Source organism: Bos javanicus, chromosome 25 (genome assembly GCF_032452875.1).
Source record: "Bos javanicus breed banteng chromosome 25, ARS-OSU_banteng_1.0, whole genome shotgun sequence".
In the NCBI taxonomy this organism is placed as follows: Eukaryota; Metazoa; Chordata; class Mammalia; order Artiodactyla; family Bovidae; genus Bos; species Bos javanicus.
In genome coordinates this window covers 1,057,694-1,074,949 of record NC_083892.1, presented here as the reverse complement: position 1 = coordinate 1,074,949, position 17,256 = coordinate 1,057,694, and the positions used below count along the sequence as shown (strand labels likewise).

General features: G+C 61.9%; 1 protein-coding gene across 3 annotated transcripts; it reads right to left on the bottom strand.

Moving 5' to 3' along the window:
- Positions 1 to 5,091: 5,091 nt before the first annotated feature.
- UBE2I (ubiquitin conjugating enzyme E2 I) lies at positions 5,092 to 16,763 on the bottom strand. Of its 3 annotated transcripts, none has more exons than XM_061400702.1 (8): positions 16,638 to 16,763; positions 15,724 to 15,835; positions 12,191 to 12,266; positions 11,947 to 12,030; positions 11,082 to 11,154; positions 7,659 to 7,768; positions 7,491 to 7,570; positions 5,092 to 5,689 (listed from the first exon to the last, which is right to left on the bottom strand). In XM_061400702.1, exons 3-8 carry the CDS (start codon positions 12,254 to 12,256, stop codon positions 5,626 to 5,628), a joined length of 477 nt encoding a protein of 158 aa, XP_061256686.1. In that variant the 5' UTR covers positions 12,257 to 12,266; positions 15,724 to 15,835; positions 16,638 to 16,763; the 3' UTR covers positions 5,092 to 5,625. The 3 variants fall into 3 exon arrangements, with proteins under 3 accessions (XP_061256686.1, XP_061256687.1, XP_061256685.1); XM_061400703.1 differs by having other exon boundaries at positions 15,758 to 15,835; XM_061400701.1 differs by lacking the exon at positions 15,724 to 15,835 and having other exon boundaries at positions 16,638 to 16,762.
- Positions 16,764 to 17,256: the final 493 nt, after the last annotated feature.

Sequence of the window (17,256 nt, the reverse complement as noted above, 5' to 3'; positions counted from 1 at the left end):
TTTGAGAGGGCCACCACCTGTCTTAGCTTCTAGACCCAGACTCATGTCTGAGCCGCCTGTACCTATCTGTGCAGGATGAGACACAGAACCACCTGGGTTGGGGAAAACAGACCTGCAGGGAGGGGGTACAGCCCTGCAGGGTGTGTTCTACTGCTGGAGGCTCTAGTCCCAGGTCCTGCTTCCATCTTGACCCAGCACAGCCGGGCAGAGCGGGTGGGGGAGCTTGGGAAATGCACAGCAGCTTTGCACAAATGAATCAGATGAGCAGGGGAGGGGGCTGGACCCCACACCACCAGCTGCCCCTTGGCTTCTACAGGGGATAGGAATGGGGTCAGGGCAACTAATGTCCTTCCCTGAGGATCTGGCAGGTCCTGAGCCAGGATCTTGTAGCTGATGCCCCCCCACCCCTGCAGTCTTGCGTCAGGTTCTTCCAACCTGTTGGAACAAACATGGCTTGGTTGCCATGGTGATCATAATGGCTTTGGGGTGAAGAGATGAGACTCTGCAGCTGCTGTAAACAGGAAGTAAGGAGGGGCAGCTGCCAAGGGAGGGGGCCCCTGCTTGAACCCCCATCCCATGCCCAAGGGGAGCCAAGGGGCTGGGGGCCAGAGCCACCCTGGAGATGCACCAGCCCCCAAGACTAAGACCACAGAGGGCTCCTGGAGACCTCACCACTCTCTTTTGCAGGTGGGGAAACAGGCCCAGAGAGGGGAAAGGGATTGTCCAGGCAACAGGCTGGGTACCAAGCCCAACTCAGGGCCTCAGTTTCCCCAGGAAGGCATAACCCTCAGACCCTTCCCTCCACTGACATTTCCTGGGGACGGAGTGATGGTCCCATTGGCGCCAGCCCCTTCAGTGTCTCCTGACTTGTCCTGAGGCTGGAGTCAGGCCCTCCCGGGTCATAGTCCTGCCCTGCTGCCCTCCTCCGGCACCTTGGGCCTTTGCTTTCCTCATTTGTCAAACAGAAATAGCAGCAGCAGCGGAGCCCAGCCCTCAGCAGGGGCTGGGAGCCATCCTAGAGAGGAGGAGCAAGTGCTGGTTGAGTCAGTGGCAGCTCCTCCACTCCAGGGGAGAAGAAGTGGGGGCCGTCACCGGGGACCCTCCAGGGGCCTCAGGAGGGGCTCTTTCCTTTGGGGACTGCTTTGGCCTCAGCAGGTTGAAAGGGTAAGCTTGTCCTCGTGTGACCCCACAGCAGGCAGAGGGCAGGGAGGGCGCCCCTGGCCCCAGCCTGTGCCCCAGACCTCAGGCTGAAGGATCTACCTGGCCCCAGACCCCCAACGGCACTAGGAGCTCGAGGCGCAGTGAGAGGGCAGCTCGGGGCATGCAGGGGCGTCAGGGCACAAGACACCCTGCCTGTGGGTGTCAGGGCTTGGTGGGGCCCCTGGGGAAGTGGGTTTACCCTCAGGGCTTGGGCTGGACAGGATCTGGCAGGCAGCAGGTGGGGCTTTCCCTCCTTAGGGCCAGGAGAAAAGCACCAGGCTCTGGGTCGCCACCCTGATGGCTGCTGATGGGCAGGGACAGGGGGCCGCAGAGGTGAGGTGCATCCTGTGAGGCCAGGGCACCACCATCATTAAAAAAAGGTATTGATTTGGCTGCACCAGGTCTTGGTTGCCACATGCGGGATCTTCCATCTTCCTTGCGGCACGTGGAATCTTTAAGTGCAGCACGCAAACTCAGTTGTGGCAAGTGGGATCTAGTTTCCCGACCAGGGATCAAATCCAGGCTCCCTGCAAGGAGAGCTGGGAGTCTTGGCCACAGGAAGTCCCCTGCCATAGGTTTAATAAGGCATGAATCCCGCCCTCTGGGGTCAGCCTCTGGAATTGCAGGCACAGGTCCTAGCATTCTGACCCCCACACCAGTGGAAGGACTGTGGCAGGCAAAGTAGGGAGGGAGGTGGGCCCCAGGGAACTCCTGGGCGCATGGCCAAGGGGTTCAGCCAGGGTCCCTCCCTGCTCAGGGCTGGAGGACCCTGAGGGACTGCAGGAATCTGGCCTGGGTGCTGGTTCTGCCAGCAGAGGAGGCGGCTCCAGTTAGGCGAGGGTCCGGCCCAGGTGTGGCCCCTGGCCTGGGGCACTTAGCAGAAGCCCATCGTGTATGTGGGGGGAGGGGGTCCTGCACCTGTGCAGGTGGGGCCTGTGCAGGGTTGGGGCTACGGGACCTCGGGCCCGAGGTTTCCGTGGGGCTGCAGGGGGCACAGAGCAGCCCCGCAGTCAGGATGTGTGGGTGTCTGTGAGGCTGGGCCGATGGGCTGCAGGCTGGGAGTGGGCCAGGCGCCTGCTCCTCTGAACACACCCCTCTGCACGCGGGAGGCGGAGGCACTTGTACAGGCTCTGGGGCCCCCGGTTCTCCCCTCAGGCAAGAAAGACCACCTTGGGACAGGTCACCTGTGAGAGGCCCGGGGAGGAAGGACCCAGGCTTGGGCACTGCGACTATTTTTTGCTGCTCCCTTATTACTTTCTTTTTTTTTTTTCTGGTTGTCAAATGATCCTTTTTTTTTTTTTTCCTTTGCAGTTCTTAACTAGCGGGGCACTCCACTGCGCCACTGTTGATATGATCTATGATGTCATGAGGGTGGCGGCCATCAACATTGCAGCCCACAGACTGGGCGGTCCCCAGGATCTCTTTAATGGTTCCAGAAAGTTCTCTAGCTAGAGACCGATGCCGCATCTGCCGGGCAATGTTGACGATCTCATCAAAAGTAATGTTTCCACTGTGCTTAATGTTTTTCTGCTTCTTTCTGTCCCTTGGTGGTTCCTTCTAAGTGTGTCAGTCGCTCAGTCGTGTCCAACTCTTTGCATCCCCACAGACTGTAGCCTGCTAGGCTCCTCTGTTCCAGAATTCTCCAGGCAAGAACACTGGAGTGGGAGCCATTCCCTTCTCCGGGGGATCTTCCTGACCAAGAGATTGAACCTGGGTCTCCCACGTTGCAGGCAGATTATTTACCATCTGAACCACCCAGTTTCCCAACTGATGCCTGAGATTTCAGGCCAGGTGGCAAAGTCCATGTGTCTGAGAACTTGGGGTGGAAGGGGCCCAGTGCTCCCGCCCCTCTGCCCGGCCCACAGCCTCCGCAGACAGGACCATGGTGGTCTGGAGGCCTCTAGATGAGCCTCCTGAATCGCTGGGGCAAGACACCCACAGACTCAGCACCAGTGTCACCTGGGGACAGACCTGGACCAGCACTCCTTGGGCCTGTCCCTGCTGGAGCTGGCTGAGACCGGTTCGAGCCAGCCCAAGTCAGTATTCAGGCCCTCCAACCTGGCAACTCGTCGTCATGGCAACCCCAAGCGGGAGGCAGGGCCTGGTGCATGGTGGGAGGGCCTCGGGCAGCTGGGTCAGGCACGAGGGCATGGTGATGGCTCGGCAAGGAGAGTCTAGGGAGGTCAGGGGGTCCCAAGAACCCAGAGCCCAGCCAGAAGCCACAGGGGCTCCACGCACAGGGGTTCCTGGGGTAGCAGTGTCCAGCCTGTCCTGTGGTCAAGTTCTCCTGGAAGCCCCGATGTGGGTTCCTTGCTCGGCACCTGTGTAACAGGCTGCCCTGAGCCTGTCCTGGACACGCTGAGGACTCATGCGCACCTTAGCACCCTGGGACAGTGTCCTGGCTCCCTGGGGAGGGCCACCCTGGTGGTGGGAACAGCCCCACGTGCTGGGTACCTGCTCCAGCAGGCGAGACTTGGGGGACAGGGCCAGGGGTCAGCACCGGACGCAGGCTGCCTGCGCACTGACCTCGAGGTACACACTCGACCTTGGCTCTAGGGAATGTCACCCCCTGACACCTGCGGGTCGCTGCGCCTCTGACGCTGGAGGCCGAGGGAGGAGGGACCAGCCAGCCTGGCTCCTTGGGGCAGGGCGGCAGGAAAGGACTCCAGCAGGCGGCGGTTATCAGAAACGTTTTAATCAGAGGATTTTAGATTCACCCCACAGTTCCTTACACGTCATGAGGCACCTCATGCTGGGGACACGCTCTTCCCTTACAGTAGAGACAGGGTGGTCACATTTCATAGTTCTTGTTACAAGATTCACATCTTTGTTAAGCCAAGAACTGTGGCACAAAAGGACATTTCATTAGCCAAAGTCACGACGATTTACTAGAAATACTGATTACCTTAGAATGCTTTAAGTAGAAAATAGATTGAATTTCCACACATGGTAACCATATACACGGGTAACTATTACGAAGAATAGTTCAGTCATTACAAAATAAGATGTTCTGTGAGAAGTTACAGATACGCAGCCTGTGGACCCCCAAAGGCCCTCTGTGCCTACCTATCCTCCGTGTCAGCAGCTCATGCGAGTCCAGCCCGACGAGAGGGCGAGCCACATGGGCCTTGGAGCCGCGGCCCCCAGCTTTCAACACAATCCTGTCGCTAGGTGGTGGGTCCCCAAGTGGAGCTTGACCCTGCCTGGCTTCCTGACGGGTCGGGGTGATCAGTCCTCCTCAGGCCCTCAGCCTGTGGGCGGAGCCACAGGCACCGGTCCGCCAGTGAGGGTGAGGGTTCGAAGTGTGGGAGGGCAGCTGGACCCCGGGCCTCTGCAGTTCCAGGGTGCAGGACCCGGGCCCAAGCCCGCCTGCCTCGTCCCGTCTCCATCTTCGGGACCCGAGTGGGGCGGAGCCTCCGGAGGAGCGGCCTCAGGTGCAGATGCATCCGCAACAGGGAGGTGCCTGTGGGGCAGCGGCCTGCAGCGAGGCCTGCCCGCCTGCGCTCGCGGGGCAGGGGCGGGAGTGGGGGTGGGGGGGTTGTGTGTGGGGTGTGTGGGGGCTCCGCTCACCACGCAGGCCTCACTGCAGTCTGGGCCCCATCGCCCGGCCCGGCAGCCCTCAGCCACACGTCGGCACTGGGGGTGAGCCGCCTGGACCATGGTCTTCCCGCCTGCCTGGCCTGGGTCAGCGTCTCCTGCTCCTGACGCCTGGGCCTGCGAGCTTGACAAGCCTCTGGATGCCAGTTCCGGCCTGACCAGACCTGACCCTCCGGCGCCCGCAGCCCCGAGCCCAGCGTGGCGGGGAGAGAACGCCTGCCACTGTTAACAGAGGACGGGGCCGGGGGCACATGGAGGCCACCTCCTCACTTTTAATGATGATAATGCAACAAAAACCTTTATATAAACAGTTTATTTACTCTAAACAGCAACACAGACAAACGCCATATAAACACAAAGGAAGTGATGCGGAAACGCGACGCTGGCTGGCTGGGGCTCTGGGGCTCTGGGGCTCTGGGGGCGGGCGGCTCTGCTTTCCGGCGTCGTGCGGCCAGCGGGAGGCTAAGTGCAGCTCTGGGCGGCGTGGAGCATGCCTGCGTCCGCGAGCGAAGGGAACGCGCTCCTCGGGACTCATCCAAGTATAAAAGTTTATAATTTTACAGCAGTTGAAATACTGACATCAATATTAAAATAAAAGCAAGTTTTACATAACAATCAAAAATACAAAAGACTGAAGGAAGAGACCCTGTATGAAAAACTGGGCGATTCAGCGAGTCGAGACTGTACCAGTGGCGGAAATGGAAAATGGCGCCCGCCCACCCTCCCCAGGTGACCAGTAATTGTAGAGCAACGTTAGATTTGCAAAAATGTTGTAAACAAGTTCTTGCCAAACCAATCCCTTCCTTTTACGATGCCACAGGTCGCTGCTTATGAGGGAGCAAACTTCTTGGCTTGTGCTCGAACCCTTTTCTCGTATTCCACTCTGTTTTGGCTGAGGAGGTCAAAAGAGAGACATGTTAGAAGGTGCAGCTGCCGCCCGAGCTGTACGGGGAGCCTGCGGCAGCCCGCGCACTCACTGGTCAGCAGGAGCAACAGCTCCTCTGTCTCTGAGGCAGCCTCCACCACCCTGGTCAGTGGAGGAGACAGAGCGTCCGCACACATGCCTCAAAACCAGACAAGCCCCGGGGGTCTGCCCCTGGCTCTCAGCGCTGCCCGTGGGAAGCTTACAGCTGGGGGCTCCAGGGTGAGAACCGCTATTGATGAAAGGGGCGCTGTGCCCCAGGGGGGAGACGACACTTACAACTGAGGCTCATCAGGGACGCGCACACAGGTGTGTGAAAGAAAGGAAGCCAGGGCCCCCCAAGCTGTGCTCACAACAAGCGTGGCCCCTCAGCGTGCCGACCCCAGCCTGAGGCCCAGTGGTCACCTCCAGCCAGGCGTGGGGTGGCAGAAGCTGCCCTGCTGAGCCCTGGCACCCTGCCTGCAGCCTCCCTAGGGAACGGCTGCAGCACCCGCAGAGGGAGAGCTCGAGCTGCCCTGCAAGCCGGGAACGAGGCAGAGCAACCAGAGCCTGCAGCAGACTGACTGCACCCCAGGGAACGTGGGCGTGTGGGCCAGCACCAGCCACACCACTGGGGAGACCTCGGGCGCGGATGCTGCGGAGTGGTGTCCCCACAGCACCCGGCCGCACACCACCACCAACACAGAAACCCAGGAAAACCGGCCTGAGGCACTGCTCCCCAAGCTCACGGGTACAGGAGACTCCCTGACTTCATGGGCCACGCTCCTGTTGCAGGGCTCAGCTTGGGTGCATACCCGCTGGCCTTACCTACTAAGGCTGCAGAACTGAGCACCCAGCACCCAGCTTGGGGTCAGGCAGAAGTCAGTGTACAACCAACCTGGCAGTGAGAACGTGCTCGCTAGAACCACGAGTGATGCTCCCAATGGGGACCCAAGGAGGCAGGGGGACTGAAGGCTGGAGGTGAGTGGGCCGGGGGCTCAGGGACTGGACCTCTGCCCTGCCGGGGGTGGGCACCATGCTACCCTTGGCCAGTACTGGGCCTCCACCCGGGGACCTGAGCCGTTCTGGGGAAGCAACTTGGTGCTTCTCTCAGGGAACTCAGGCAGCTGGGGTGCTGGCCACTCAGCGGGGCCTGAGGACAGCCGCAGTCTTGGCTTCACCACCTCCCCATGCTCTCCAGGAAGGACAGGCCCTGGGTGCCAAGCCATCACGGCACTGGGGCTCCCTTCCCCCAGTCCCGAGGGAAGGGTGGGGCTGGGGTGCCGGGGCCCCCAGCCTGGCTAAACGCCCTGCCCAGGCCAGCCTGGGAAGGACCAGAGCACCAGGTGTAACGGGTGCTTCCCGACTCCATCACCCCAGCCTCCTCCCTCAGTGCCGACCCTGGACACAGGCCCCGAGGGACACACAGCAAACGGCTGGGCGTGAAGCAGACACCTGGCTTCGTACCCTACTGCTGCCCCCGCCCCCTGGAGAGGCACCAAGCCCGGGCGGGACAGGGAAGAGGGGCTGGGAGACCCGGGGGCCGCAGCAAGGCCAAGGCAGGAGGCTGGCGTCCCTGGTTGAGTGGGCCGCTGGTCACCCCTCCTCCAGGGCCCACACCCAGAGGAACGTTCCCACTGAGCCGGATCAGGGCTCAGACACAAAGCGGTCAGCCCCCGACCTCCGCCTCCTGACACCCCATCACCCACTCTCCCGCCCGCCAGGGGCGGCCTAGACTGGCCTTCAGGGAGGCCAAGGAGAGGGTGCAGCGAGCGAGCGGGTCACTACTGACCAGTAGATCGTGTAGGCCTCTGCTTGAGCTGGGTCTTGGATATTTGGTTCGTTTAGAAGTTCCTGTATTCCTAATAAGATCTGCATGAGAGAGAACAGAGTGGTGGGAAGGGCAGGCTCTCCGGCCGCGGGCTGGGCTCCACTGGGGAGGGTGGGCATGGGCGCGTACCTGCTTGATGGTGATGGCTGGCCGCCAGTCCTTGTCCTCCTCCAGGATGGACAGGCACACTGTGCCTGAGGGGTACACGTTTGGGTGGAACAGCGGCGGTTCAAACTTGCCTGGAGCACAGGGAGGGAGATGTTTCTGTAGGCAGGTGTCCCTCTGCCCAGGGCCTGCCACTCCCCTGGCACCCCTCCCCCACACCAAGCGGGAAAACAAACTGGCCTCAGGGGGAGGCGGCAGGGGGAGCGAGCAGGCCGAGCAGACAGGCCCAGAGGGCAGGCCCCGCGGTGGCAGGGGGCTGGGGGGTGTGTGTGTGTGTGATCAGAGTACCGTGCCCTGAACGGGACCCCTGCCCTATGGCCTCCCAGTGGCCTGGCTCAGGAAGAAGGCAAGGAAACCCTGCAGCGGGAGATGGGGGGCCTGGGGGGCACCGGGCAGAAACGCAGGGGCCCTTCCCCACCAGTGGCCATTTTCAGATTCATCCTGCTTCACAACCAGAGGCTTTTAGGATCACAAGCTCTTTCTTCAAAAACAAAAAACACAGTTCACCTTCTTTAAGGAAAAATATACACATACAAAACTTGAAACTATAAAAACAGCAGGAAAAGCCTGCCACCCTGAGCCCCACCGCAGACCTTTCACTCATCTGCTGCTTTGGCCCGTTTTTCTCACCTGGACCCTTTCCCCTCTGTCTAAACGCGTCATATCCAGAAGAGGGCAGCAAGCACAGCAGCGTGGTTGATGAATTACCAAACAGCTTTGAGAAATCTGCCCTGGCCCGGGGCTCCGGCTCTGCCCGGGGCTCAGCCCACCCCACTAACCACGCAGGCCTCGCTGGCAGGCCTGGGCGCTGGCCTACAAACCCCAGGGCACAGCTCAGCCACTACGAATGGAGCCACAAGGCCTTCTCAGCATGAAACCACCACTTGAGCAGATGCTGCTGGTTCGCATGGCGGCTGCAACAATTCACACACTGCCAGCGGGTCTTCAGGCTCCCAGGCTTCACGACCGTGCCAGCCCAGCGGTGCCTGCCACCCACGGTGCCGACGTGCGGCCCGCCATGCCTGGTCAGGGCTGCTCCTCTGGGCAGCTCTTCTTCCATCTCTGGCACGGTGTTCTTGCTGACTTGCAGACGCTCTTTATACACACACACGCAGGACACAGGCCCGCTGTCAGGCATTTGTCCCCCACTTCGAGTCTGTCTCTTTGCTCCTTTAATTTTACTTTTTGGTAGATGTTGCTTCCCATCTTTAACTGAATCTTGCTTCTTGTGCAGGAAGACGCTGGCCCAGCACCAGCACCCTGAGCCCCGCCATGACCTTACCCCGCCTCGTGGGCGCGGCTGACCCCAACTGAACACAGTCAGCGCCTCCTGTCTCTGGCACATGCGGGCCCTTCTTTCCTCTGCGCAGACCGTCCTCTGCCCGCTGTGCAGACTCGAGGGCTGCCCCAGGTCTCCCTGGCCTTCTGCTGGGCACAAGTGCACTGGGCCCCTCCTCAGGGAGCGCCAGTCCAGGGACAGGCGTCGCGTGCGGCCTCAGGAGGCCCGCCGAGCGCTCTCCAGGGAGCATTAAGGGCTGCCGGGTTGCCCCCCGCAGCGTCCACGAGGAGCTGGGTGCCCTCCCGGGCCGCCGGCCAGTTGGAGAGCCTCTTCCGCGAAGGGCCGTCCGAGCTGATGGCCGCTTGCTTCTCCTTACCAGCGTGCAGGGGCTCCGATGAACGTGGGGAAAGAACCGACGACAGACACATCTTTCTCTCCTCCTCACGCGTACTGCCCCGGAGGAGGGCACGGTCCTGACTCCAGGGCTGCCCAGCTCACTTTCCCCCTGGTATTTCCAGTTAAGGGCTCTGGTCCGCCAACATGAGGGAGGCCATCTCCCCAGCAGTTCCTCTCCCTCTGGGCGCCAGGATCCCCAGGAGCACCCGTCCCTCTTCTCCCACCCCCGCCCCCCGACCAATCGCACACGGCTGGCCTTCCTGGCCTCTGCTCCTCAGGCCTGCCTGACGAGCCTCAGCCTGGGCCTCAGGACCCCCCCGGTCCCAGCCAGAGTGCCAAGGACGTGACTATTCTCAGCACTTGCCTCCCCTGCGTCTCAGCCAGGGCGACAGCTTACAGAAGTCTGCCTAATCACACTGGACTTGCAAGCAGAGCTGAGAGCAGGCGCGGACACCCGCGGCCCCCTGAACCGCGCACGCACTCGTCCTGCCAGGGCTGGAGGCGGCCGGGATCCTTGCTGAGACGTCTTTATTTTGGCCACACTGCAGGGCTTGTGGGATCTTAGTCCCCCAACCAGGGATTGAACCCCTGCCTGCAGTGGTGAAAGTGTGGAGTCCTAACCACTGGACTGCCAGGGAATTCCCTTTAAAATTATTTTCTGTTTTTTTTCCCCAGCAGTGAGGCCTTACATCTGTTGGATTTACCCCGCTATATTTGATGTACGTAGTATACTTTAGAAGGTGCCATCTCTTGTAATCACATGAAAACAGACTTTTGTGAATTGCTCTTTCATTCAGCAGCCTTAGACTTGGAGAGATACTGGTTGTAGGCTTGTCCTCCAATTCCACTGGGGTTTCCTCTTCCTCTCTGGCTGGATCAGCTTGGAATTCCAATTCAGGGTGGGACAGATAAAGAAAGCTGCTACAATTTATCTCATTTCGTAAAGATGTTCTTTAAGGTAGTAACTTTGTGGCAAAAAATTGAAACAGCAAAGAACAACGCAAATGAAGTCAATCTCCCTCCCAGGGGCTGACTATCCTTTCAGAAATTCTTCCAGTCCTGCCTTTGTAAGACAACACTCCTGAATCACCAAGCACCAGAGTGAACGCCGACACAGTCTTGCCCCACGCGCTGGGTATGAGCTAATGCGCTCAACGAACCAGCCACAGCGTTTGCTGATTTCCAGCTACCAAGAGGAGGGGCCTGGCCCTGCCCGAGCCCTGCGGACCTGCTTGTGGAAGTCTGCCTCAGCACCACCTCAGACGCAGCCGGGCCGGCTCCTCCCGCGCCTTCTCTGGAGGCGCCAGTGCACCACCCACGCAGGGGCGACACACAGCACCACCAGGTACAAAATCCCAACAGGCGACAAAACCCGAAGCGGGGGAGGCTCCAGACTGCAGCCCTTACGCACACCTGCCTCCCTCCAGGGCTGGAAGCTGGTGGCAGCTGGTCCCTGCTGGGCACCAAGGGTCCAGGGGCCCCAGGGATGAGTCGGGTTCTGAGATCTCAGCCTGTTCCATGCACTCCCGCCACTGGGGTGGAAACAGACTCACGCCCACCGCCCACCTCAGGGAGCAGAGGCTCTAGTGGAGCCGCCGGGAGCAGATGGGAACACGAGCTCGGCTCCCCGGGCCCAGGCTCTCCAGGGGGACCTGGACCACCCGCTGAACACCGTGGGAGCGGCTGACTCCTGAGGACCTCGTCCTACTTACATTTTGGTGGTGAGGATGGGTAATCGTCTTTGAACAGCATCCGTAGTTTAAACAAGCCTCCTTCCCATGGGGTCTGTTGGGCAATGAAACTGATCAGGAGTGCTGGTGGCCAGGCCCAAGAGGGGCAAGGGGCCTTCCCCAGAGCACCCCCAGGAGGAGGACCCCAAGGCAGCTCCCCGGGACTCCTGGGGCCTCTACGGCCCCAAGGGGACATGGAAAGGGCCTTCCCTGGAGGAGTACGTGGCCCTGGACCCACACCAGCAGGTGTGGTGAGGACTCAGGGAGGGGGCTCCCTGGGAGGGACATTCTGCGAAGCCGTCCCCAGACACCCTGTGGGCCCAGGCAGCCTCCCAGCTCCACGGCGCAGCCCCACTGCCAGCGTCCACTCCTGCTGCAGCTTCGTGCCAACCAGGAGGGGTGCAGGGACGAAGCCCTGTCACCACCCGGGCACCTCAGGGGTCTCTTCCTTCCGCCCCTGAAGCCCACAAAAGCTTCCAACGTGCCAGTTCCAGTGTACCCAGTGGCGCTGTGGCGCCAAGTGAAGGACACCAGGCCGACAAGGCCATCCCAGGTGGCAGAGGTCGCTTCTGCGTCTAAGGATCTGCCAGGGTCTGAGATCCAAAGCCCCTCTGCCCTGGCCTTGGGAGCACCGCTTCAGCCTCAGCACGTCCGTTCCACTCCACCCCTCAAGGGCTCCCCCTGCTCCCGGACGTGGGGCCCCACGGTGCACTCCCCACCTGCTGCAGCCCAGCTCCTTTCTGAAGTAAGGCTGCCCGGGGGGCACGTGTCACTCTAACCTTGTCCCCTGGCCAGGGGACGGGACCAGGGCCGGCCTGGGTCCTTCTGAAGGGGTGGCCCCTCTTACCCCCTTCTTCCCAGGAATGGCACACTCCCAATTCATGAGGTTCATCGTGCCGTCAGGGTTCTTTGTTGGGACGGCCACGAAACCCTGCAAGGGAAGAGCATCAGCATATCGGCACCGGGCAGTGGGCCTGCCCCAGGACCAGCCCTCCAGCACAGCCCAGGCTAAGCAAGGACCCACAGGGAGCAGGCATTCCAGTCAGGGGATGCCGTCACCCTGCCACATGCAGAAATAAAGCTTTCCTTACAAACGGGTGGTCTTTTCTCCAAGCTTTCCTCTCCTGGGCGAGTCTGCTGAGGGCGATCCCCGACATGTTCGCGTCCCTGGAAGAGCCGGGCGGAATGTGTGATGAGCAAAGGTAGCTGCAGGCCCTCCGCCCCTCACCCCGCACCTGGCCCAGCCTGAGACTTGATTCCGAGGAGCAAGCAAACGAAGGGTCCCAGTGGCCTCACAGGCTCTCTGGGCATGCTTCCACCTGGGGTGTGCATGGGGGTCGTGCTCCCTGGGGCGCCCCCCGCACCCAGTAGCAGCCCTGCCCTCTTTGTCCTGCAACCCTGGCTGGAGTGACAGGGACCCCGATATCACTAGGAGGGGCAGGAGCAAGACGGGGACATCCAGAGGGCCGGCCTGAGACCTAGGGGGCAGTCACTAAGCAGAGGGACATGAGGGTGCTGCCAGAATCCATGCCTGGGCCCAGCCAGGAGGGGAGCCTGTGTTCTGGAAGGCGGCCCCGGGCAGAGAGCAGCTCAATCACAGGAGGGGCAGGGGCCACACAAGCCCAGCCTCCAGCAAACCCCACCACCAGGCCGTCCACAGCCCCGCCACTTCCTCACCTGACACCCCACCCAAGGACCCGCCGCCACGCCGCCTGTCCCCTGGACTTTGGGGAAGTCAGCAAAAGGCTCAGTGGGCCCTGTAGCCAGGCTGCTGGGGCCCCCGGTCACTTCTGAATGCCCTCCCCTACCACCTCTGGACCCCAGACCTTCAAGGCTGGGCCATCAGCACACAGATCCATTGCCTGACGCTGTTGGGTCACGTCCCAGGGCAGCTGATCCCGCACGCCGACCAGACCAGGAACGGGCCCAGGTCAGAACCCCACTGCCCTCGCCACCCTTCCGCCCACAGGAACCCGGCCCCAGAGGCCACAGAACCTGCTGGGCCACACAGAACCTAGTGTGTTCACTGGTCTTCAAGTCCATGGCAACACTGGAGAGTACCACGAATCAAGTACCTCCACAAGCACGACTTTAACCATACTGAGGGGAGGGTCTCCGAGCTGGGCACATCCGCCGGGTGGCCGGCTCACCCCACCTCGCGCCTCTGGCAGGGGAGAGGCCCAGCACCTGGAGTGTCCTAGGACAACAAGCCGTGCCTTCCACAGCCACAAAACAAACTTCCGCTGAAGACAGGACAAGAAACCGGCCATGCCTCCCAGTGGTGCTGGCCCTGCCCCAGAGCAGGGGACCAAGCCCAGCTCAGAGCTGAGAAGGAAAGACCCAGAAAGTAACCTGCCCACTGGGGGAGAAGCCTCAAGTCAAACCCAGGGGTAGAAGGGCCACTTCTCACCGAGGCCCCTGGCCCACCATCACTTGGCTCAAGCTGACCCCCAACTTCTCCAGCAAGCCAAATGGTGACCTTGTCCCAGCACCGGCTGCTGGTGGCCACTCTGGTGTGCCCACGTCTGTGCAGGGGAGCGGGGTCAGGTCAGCAGGTCGACAGTAGAGCCCGGCCCTGGGAGGCTGCTTGTTCCCAGACCCAATGGCCTCAAGGAGCCAGAACTCTGCAGGGGTCTGGCTCTTGGACCACTCCCCAATAAGTAAGCATATGGGAGGTGGAACTGGGATTGCCATCACAGCCTCACCCAGGATCCCAGGGTCCAGGAAGTGGGGTGATTTACTGCAGACACCAGACAACTGGGTGCCGTGAGTTGTCAAGAAACACGGAGACTTGTGTCAACACAAGGAAAAGCGAGCATCGAAACTCTAGCTCCCACGCAGGAGGCCCGGCTCTGACCACCGAGGACACTCCCCAAGGCTCTAACCCTGCCCAACCTCAAGTTCCAAGCAAGAAGGCCTTAATCCCAAATAAGCCCGGACCCCAAACAGAATTTCTCTTTGCCACCCGCAACCCTCCAGTCCTGGCCCGCCCACCTCCTCCTCATCCATGGACCTGACGGACAGGACCCCATCTGGGGTCTCCTTCCCTACACATACACACCCATCGTGTATTTTCATTCATTCATGCGATGTAAGTTGAAGACCACAAGCGCAGCGGCCCGAAGGCTGACATGGGTATACTGGTGCCCCTGGGTTCTAGTGGTGGTTGGCTGGCCACCTGGGCACTGCCTGCAGCACTGGGCTATCCAGAAACAGGACAGAGGGGGAGGTGGTGGAGTCACTTCCCTCAGGCGGGGAGCCAGAAGAGCAGAGGGGAGCGCCGGCCAGCTTTCGTCTTTAAGGTCCTCTCTGGTTAAGACATGAGGGCAGTAATCCTGAAGCCTGAAACCCTTCACTTCACACGACCCTTCTAAACAGAACTCGCCCCCCGCACATCCCCAGGGCCGATGGGAACACCTCTCCCTCCCCCAGTGGGGGCTTAGGGAGGTGCAGGATGTCCTACACGAGCCCCTCACGGGCCAGGGCAGAGCACAGGGCACCAGCTGCGGCCACCTCTAAACTGTCCCACACAGAAGCTCAGCGGCAGAGACAAGCAGCCTGGCTCCCCGTGCACTGCGAGGTTCCTGTTGAGTCTGCGCTCAGCAAGGCGTCAAGACTGGTTCCTGGAACCTGAGCGGCACACGGGTTCTGGAATGGGCAAGCTGGCACTCCAGGGCTCTGGAGCGGCAGGGCTGGGCCAGGATGTAGAGAAGGCCGGTGGGGTGATCCTGAGTGCCGCATGCCTGCTGACCGCATGCCAGGACCCCGCCACAGGCCACCTCTTCTGCTGACAAGGAACAAAGCCGCCTCAGCAGACCCTGTCGGGGTGCCAGCTGTGATTGTCTCAGGTGCAAAAAGTAACGGGGGAGGGGGGGTGTCCCACAAGAGCTGCTGCAACCCCGTCCTTGGGGGTGACAACCAAACCGGGCACCAGATAGATGCTGCAGGCAGAGCAGAGTCACAGGCGCATACCTGCACCAGCCCAGAGAGAGGCTGGCCTCTCGCTCCCCAGGAGAAAGCAGCCAATTTGCTACATTTTAATTACAACACGGAACCACTCCTTCAGCATCCCACTTAGAATCGAATCAGCTTTTCCCAACTGACAGGGAGGCACTTAAGGAGCTGTTAAGTGTGAGGAGAGTCCTCAGAGCAGCAAAATCACTGAGAGGCAAAGATCGGATATCCATGACCTGCTAGAGACAGCCTGAAGCACAGGATCCGAGTCTGGGGCAGACCCTTGAAGTCTGCAGCCACCCTTCTCCAGCATGGGCTGTGCTTGAACCCACGCTTCTCAGATCACGCTCTGTGAAGCCACTTACTGGCTGCAGGTGAGGGCCAGCGGCTTCCCTCTCCCACCTCAACCTTCTCACGGGTAAAATGGGCGATAGCACTGTGAGCCCAGGGGTCAGCCCAGGGGTCGGCCCAGGATAAAACCGATGAAGGCTCGCGGCCCTTGGTGGGCTTTCCCACCCAACCGTAAACTCGCCAGGAGAAGGAAGGCACTGGCTTCACCTGCGCTCAGGAGACCCTCCAGCCCAGGTGCACTTCCCTGGTCTTTCCTGACACGCCTCCCAGGACGCCCGGCTGTTTCCAAAGCAAGCCCGGCACGCCCAGCCAGACTCACGTGCAGCACGATGCAGAATTCACCCCTAACCCACCCAAAAGCAAGTCAGGACAAACATGGGATCCTTCTTCCCCTGCTGCTCGGTAGGTTCTCCGTCCAAAGGCAGGGTTTCCTTGGGAGCAAGAAACACAGAGGACCACGGGCTTAAGAGCAGACCAACGAAAGCCAACTCCGCAAACAGAGGAGTAACTCTGCGAACGGAGCTTGTTTTCAAACCGTACAAACCAAACCAGCTACTTCTATGATTCAAGGACAGCTGCTGGCCGTTACCATCAGCCCAGCTAATCATTCCCTCGCCTTCCTCTTACTCGCGAAAACTACCAGCTCCAGCCTCCGTGCAATTGGTATAAAGCGGTCTTGGGACGAGACCTCCCCGTCAAGGGAAGCGCGAACACTCGGTGGGTCCCCCCAACGGCGGGCGGAGCTCAGAGGCGCAAGAGCTCTGGCTTGTTTTCGTTTCCAGGCATCACACGCCACCCCCAAACGCGCCGGCGCTCCTGCAGCGCGCGGCTTTGCACTCTTTGTGTTGCGCGTCCTCTCCCAGGCTGGAACGCGCCACAGGTTCGCGCGCAGACCGTGACCCCGGAAACGCTCCGCCTGAGCGGAGGGCTCGGCGCTCCTGTCAGCGCGGCCCGAGCGGAGCGCGCCGTCGGTCGCCCCGGACGCGACTCGCTCCGAGCGCGCGCCCGGGGGAGAGGACGCCCCCACCTCGCGGGCCAAGGCCGCGGTGGGCCGGGGGCCGGGCCGCCCGAGGGGAGCCCGGCGGGCTGGCCCCCGCCGCGGCGTCAGCAGCCCGGGGCGGGCCGGTCCCCGGGAACGGGCCGGGCCGCGCGCGGAGGGCGCCTGCCCGGCCGGGCCCGCCGGCAGCGGAGGCTCGGGCCCCCGCGACCCGGCGCCCGCCCCGCGGCGCTCACCTCGGGCGGCCCGGCCCGGCGAGCGAGGCGTACTAGGCGGCGGCGGCGACGGCGGCGGCGTCTGCGTTCCCTTTGTCTCGGGACTTCCCTCCCGAGCCCGCTCCGCGCGCAGCCCGAGCGCTCGAGGACCCCGGAGCGGGCGGGGCGGGGCGGGGCCTGCGGGGCCTGCCCGCCGCGCGCCTGCCTCGCACCCCGCCGCCGCCACCGCCAGCCCCGCGCCACCCGCGCCGCCGAGCGCCGCCCGCTGCCCGTGTCCCGCCGCCGCGCGCTCGCGCCTCGGGCCCCGCTCGGGAGCCCGGCCTGGAGGCGGCTTTCCAGTCAGGCGGCGCCATGGACACCTGTGTCCTTAAAGGGGCCGCGTCCCGGGTGTCAGGGAGCGTCTGCAAACTCCCCTTAGTGGGGCACTGTTCCTCGCGAGGACGGGCCGGCGAGCGGCGGGGAAGCAGGGCGGCCGAGATCTCCCCGGGCTCTCCGGATGCCCCGCGGGCACCTCCCCGGGCAGTGGTCCCGGAGGTCTCCTTGAGGCTAGGGCCCCGGGCGGAGGAGCAACGACCACTGAGGCCTAGGGATCCCCCAAGCGTCGTAGTAAGGTGACAATCCCTCGCCTACGGCATGCTGT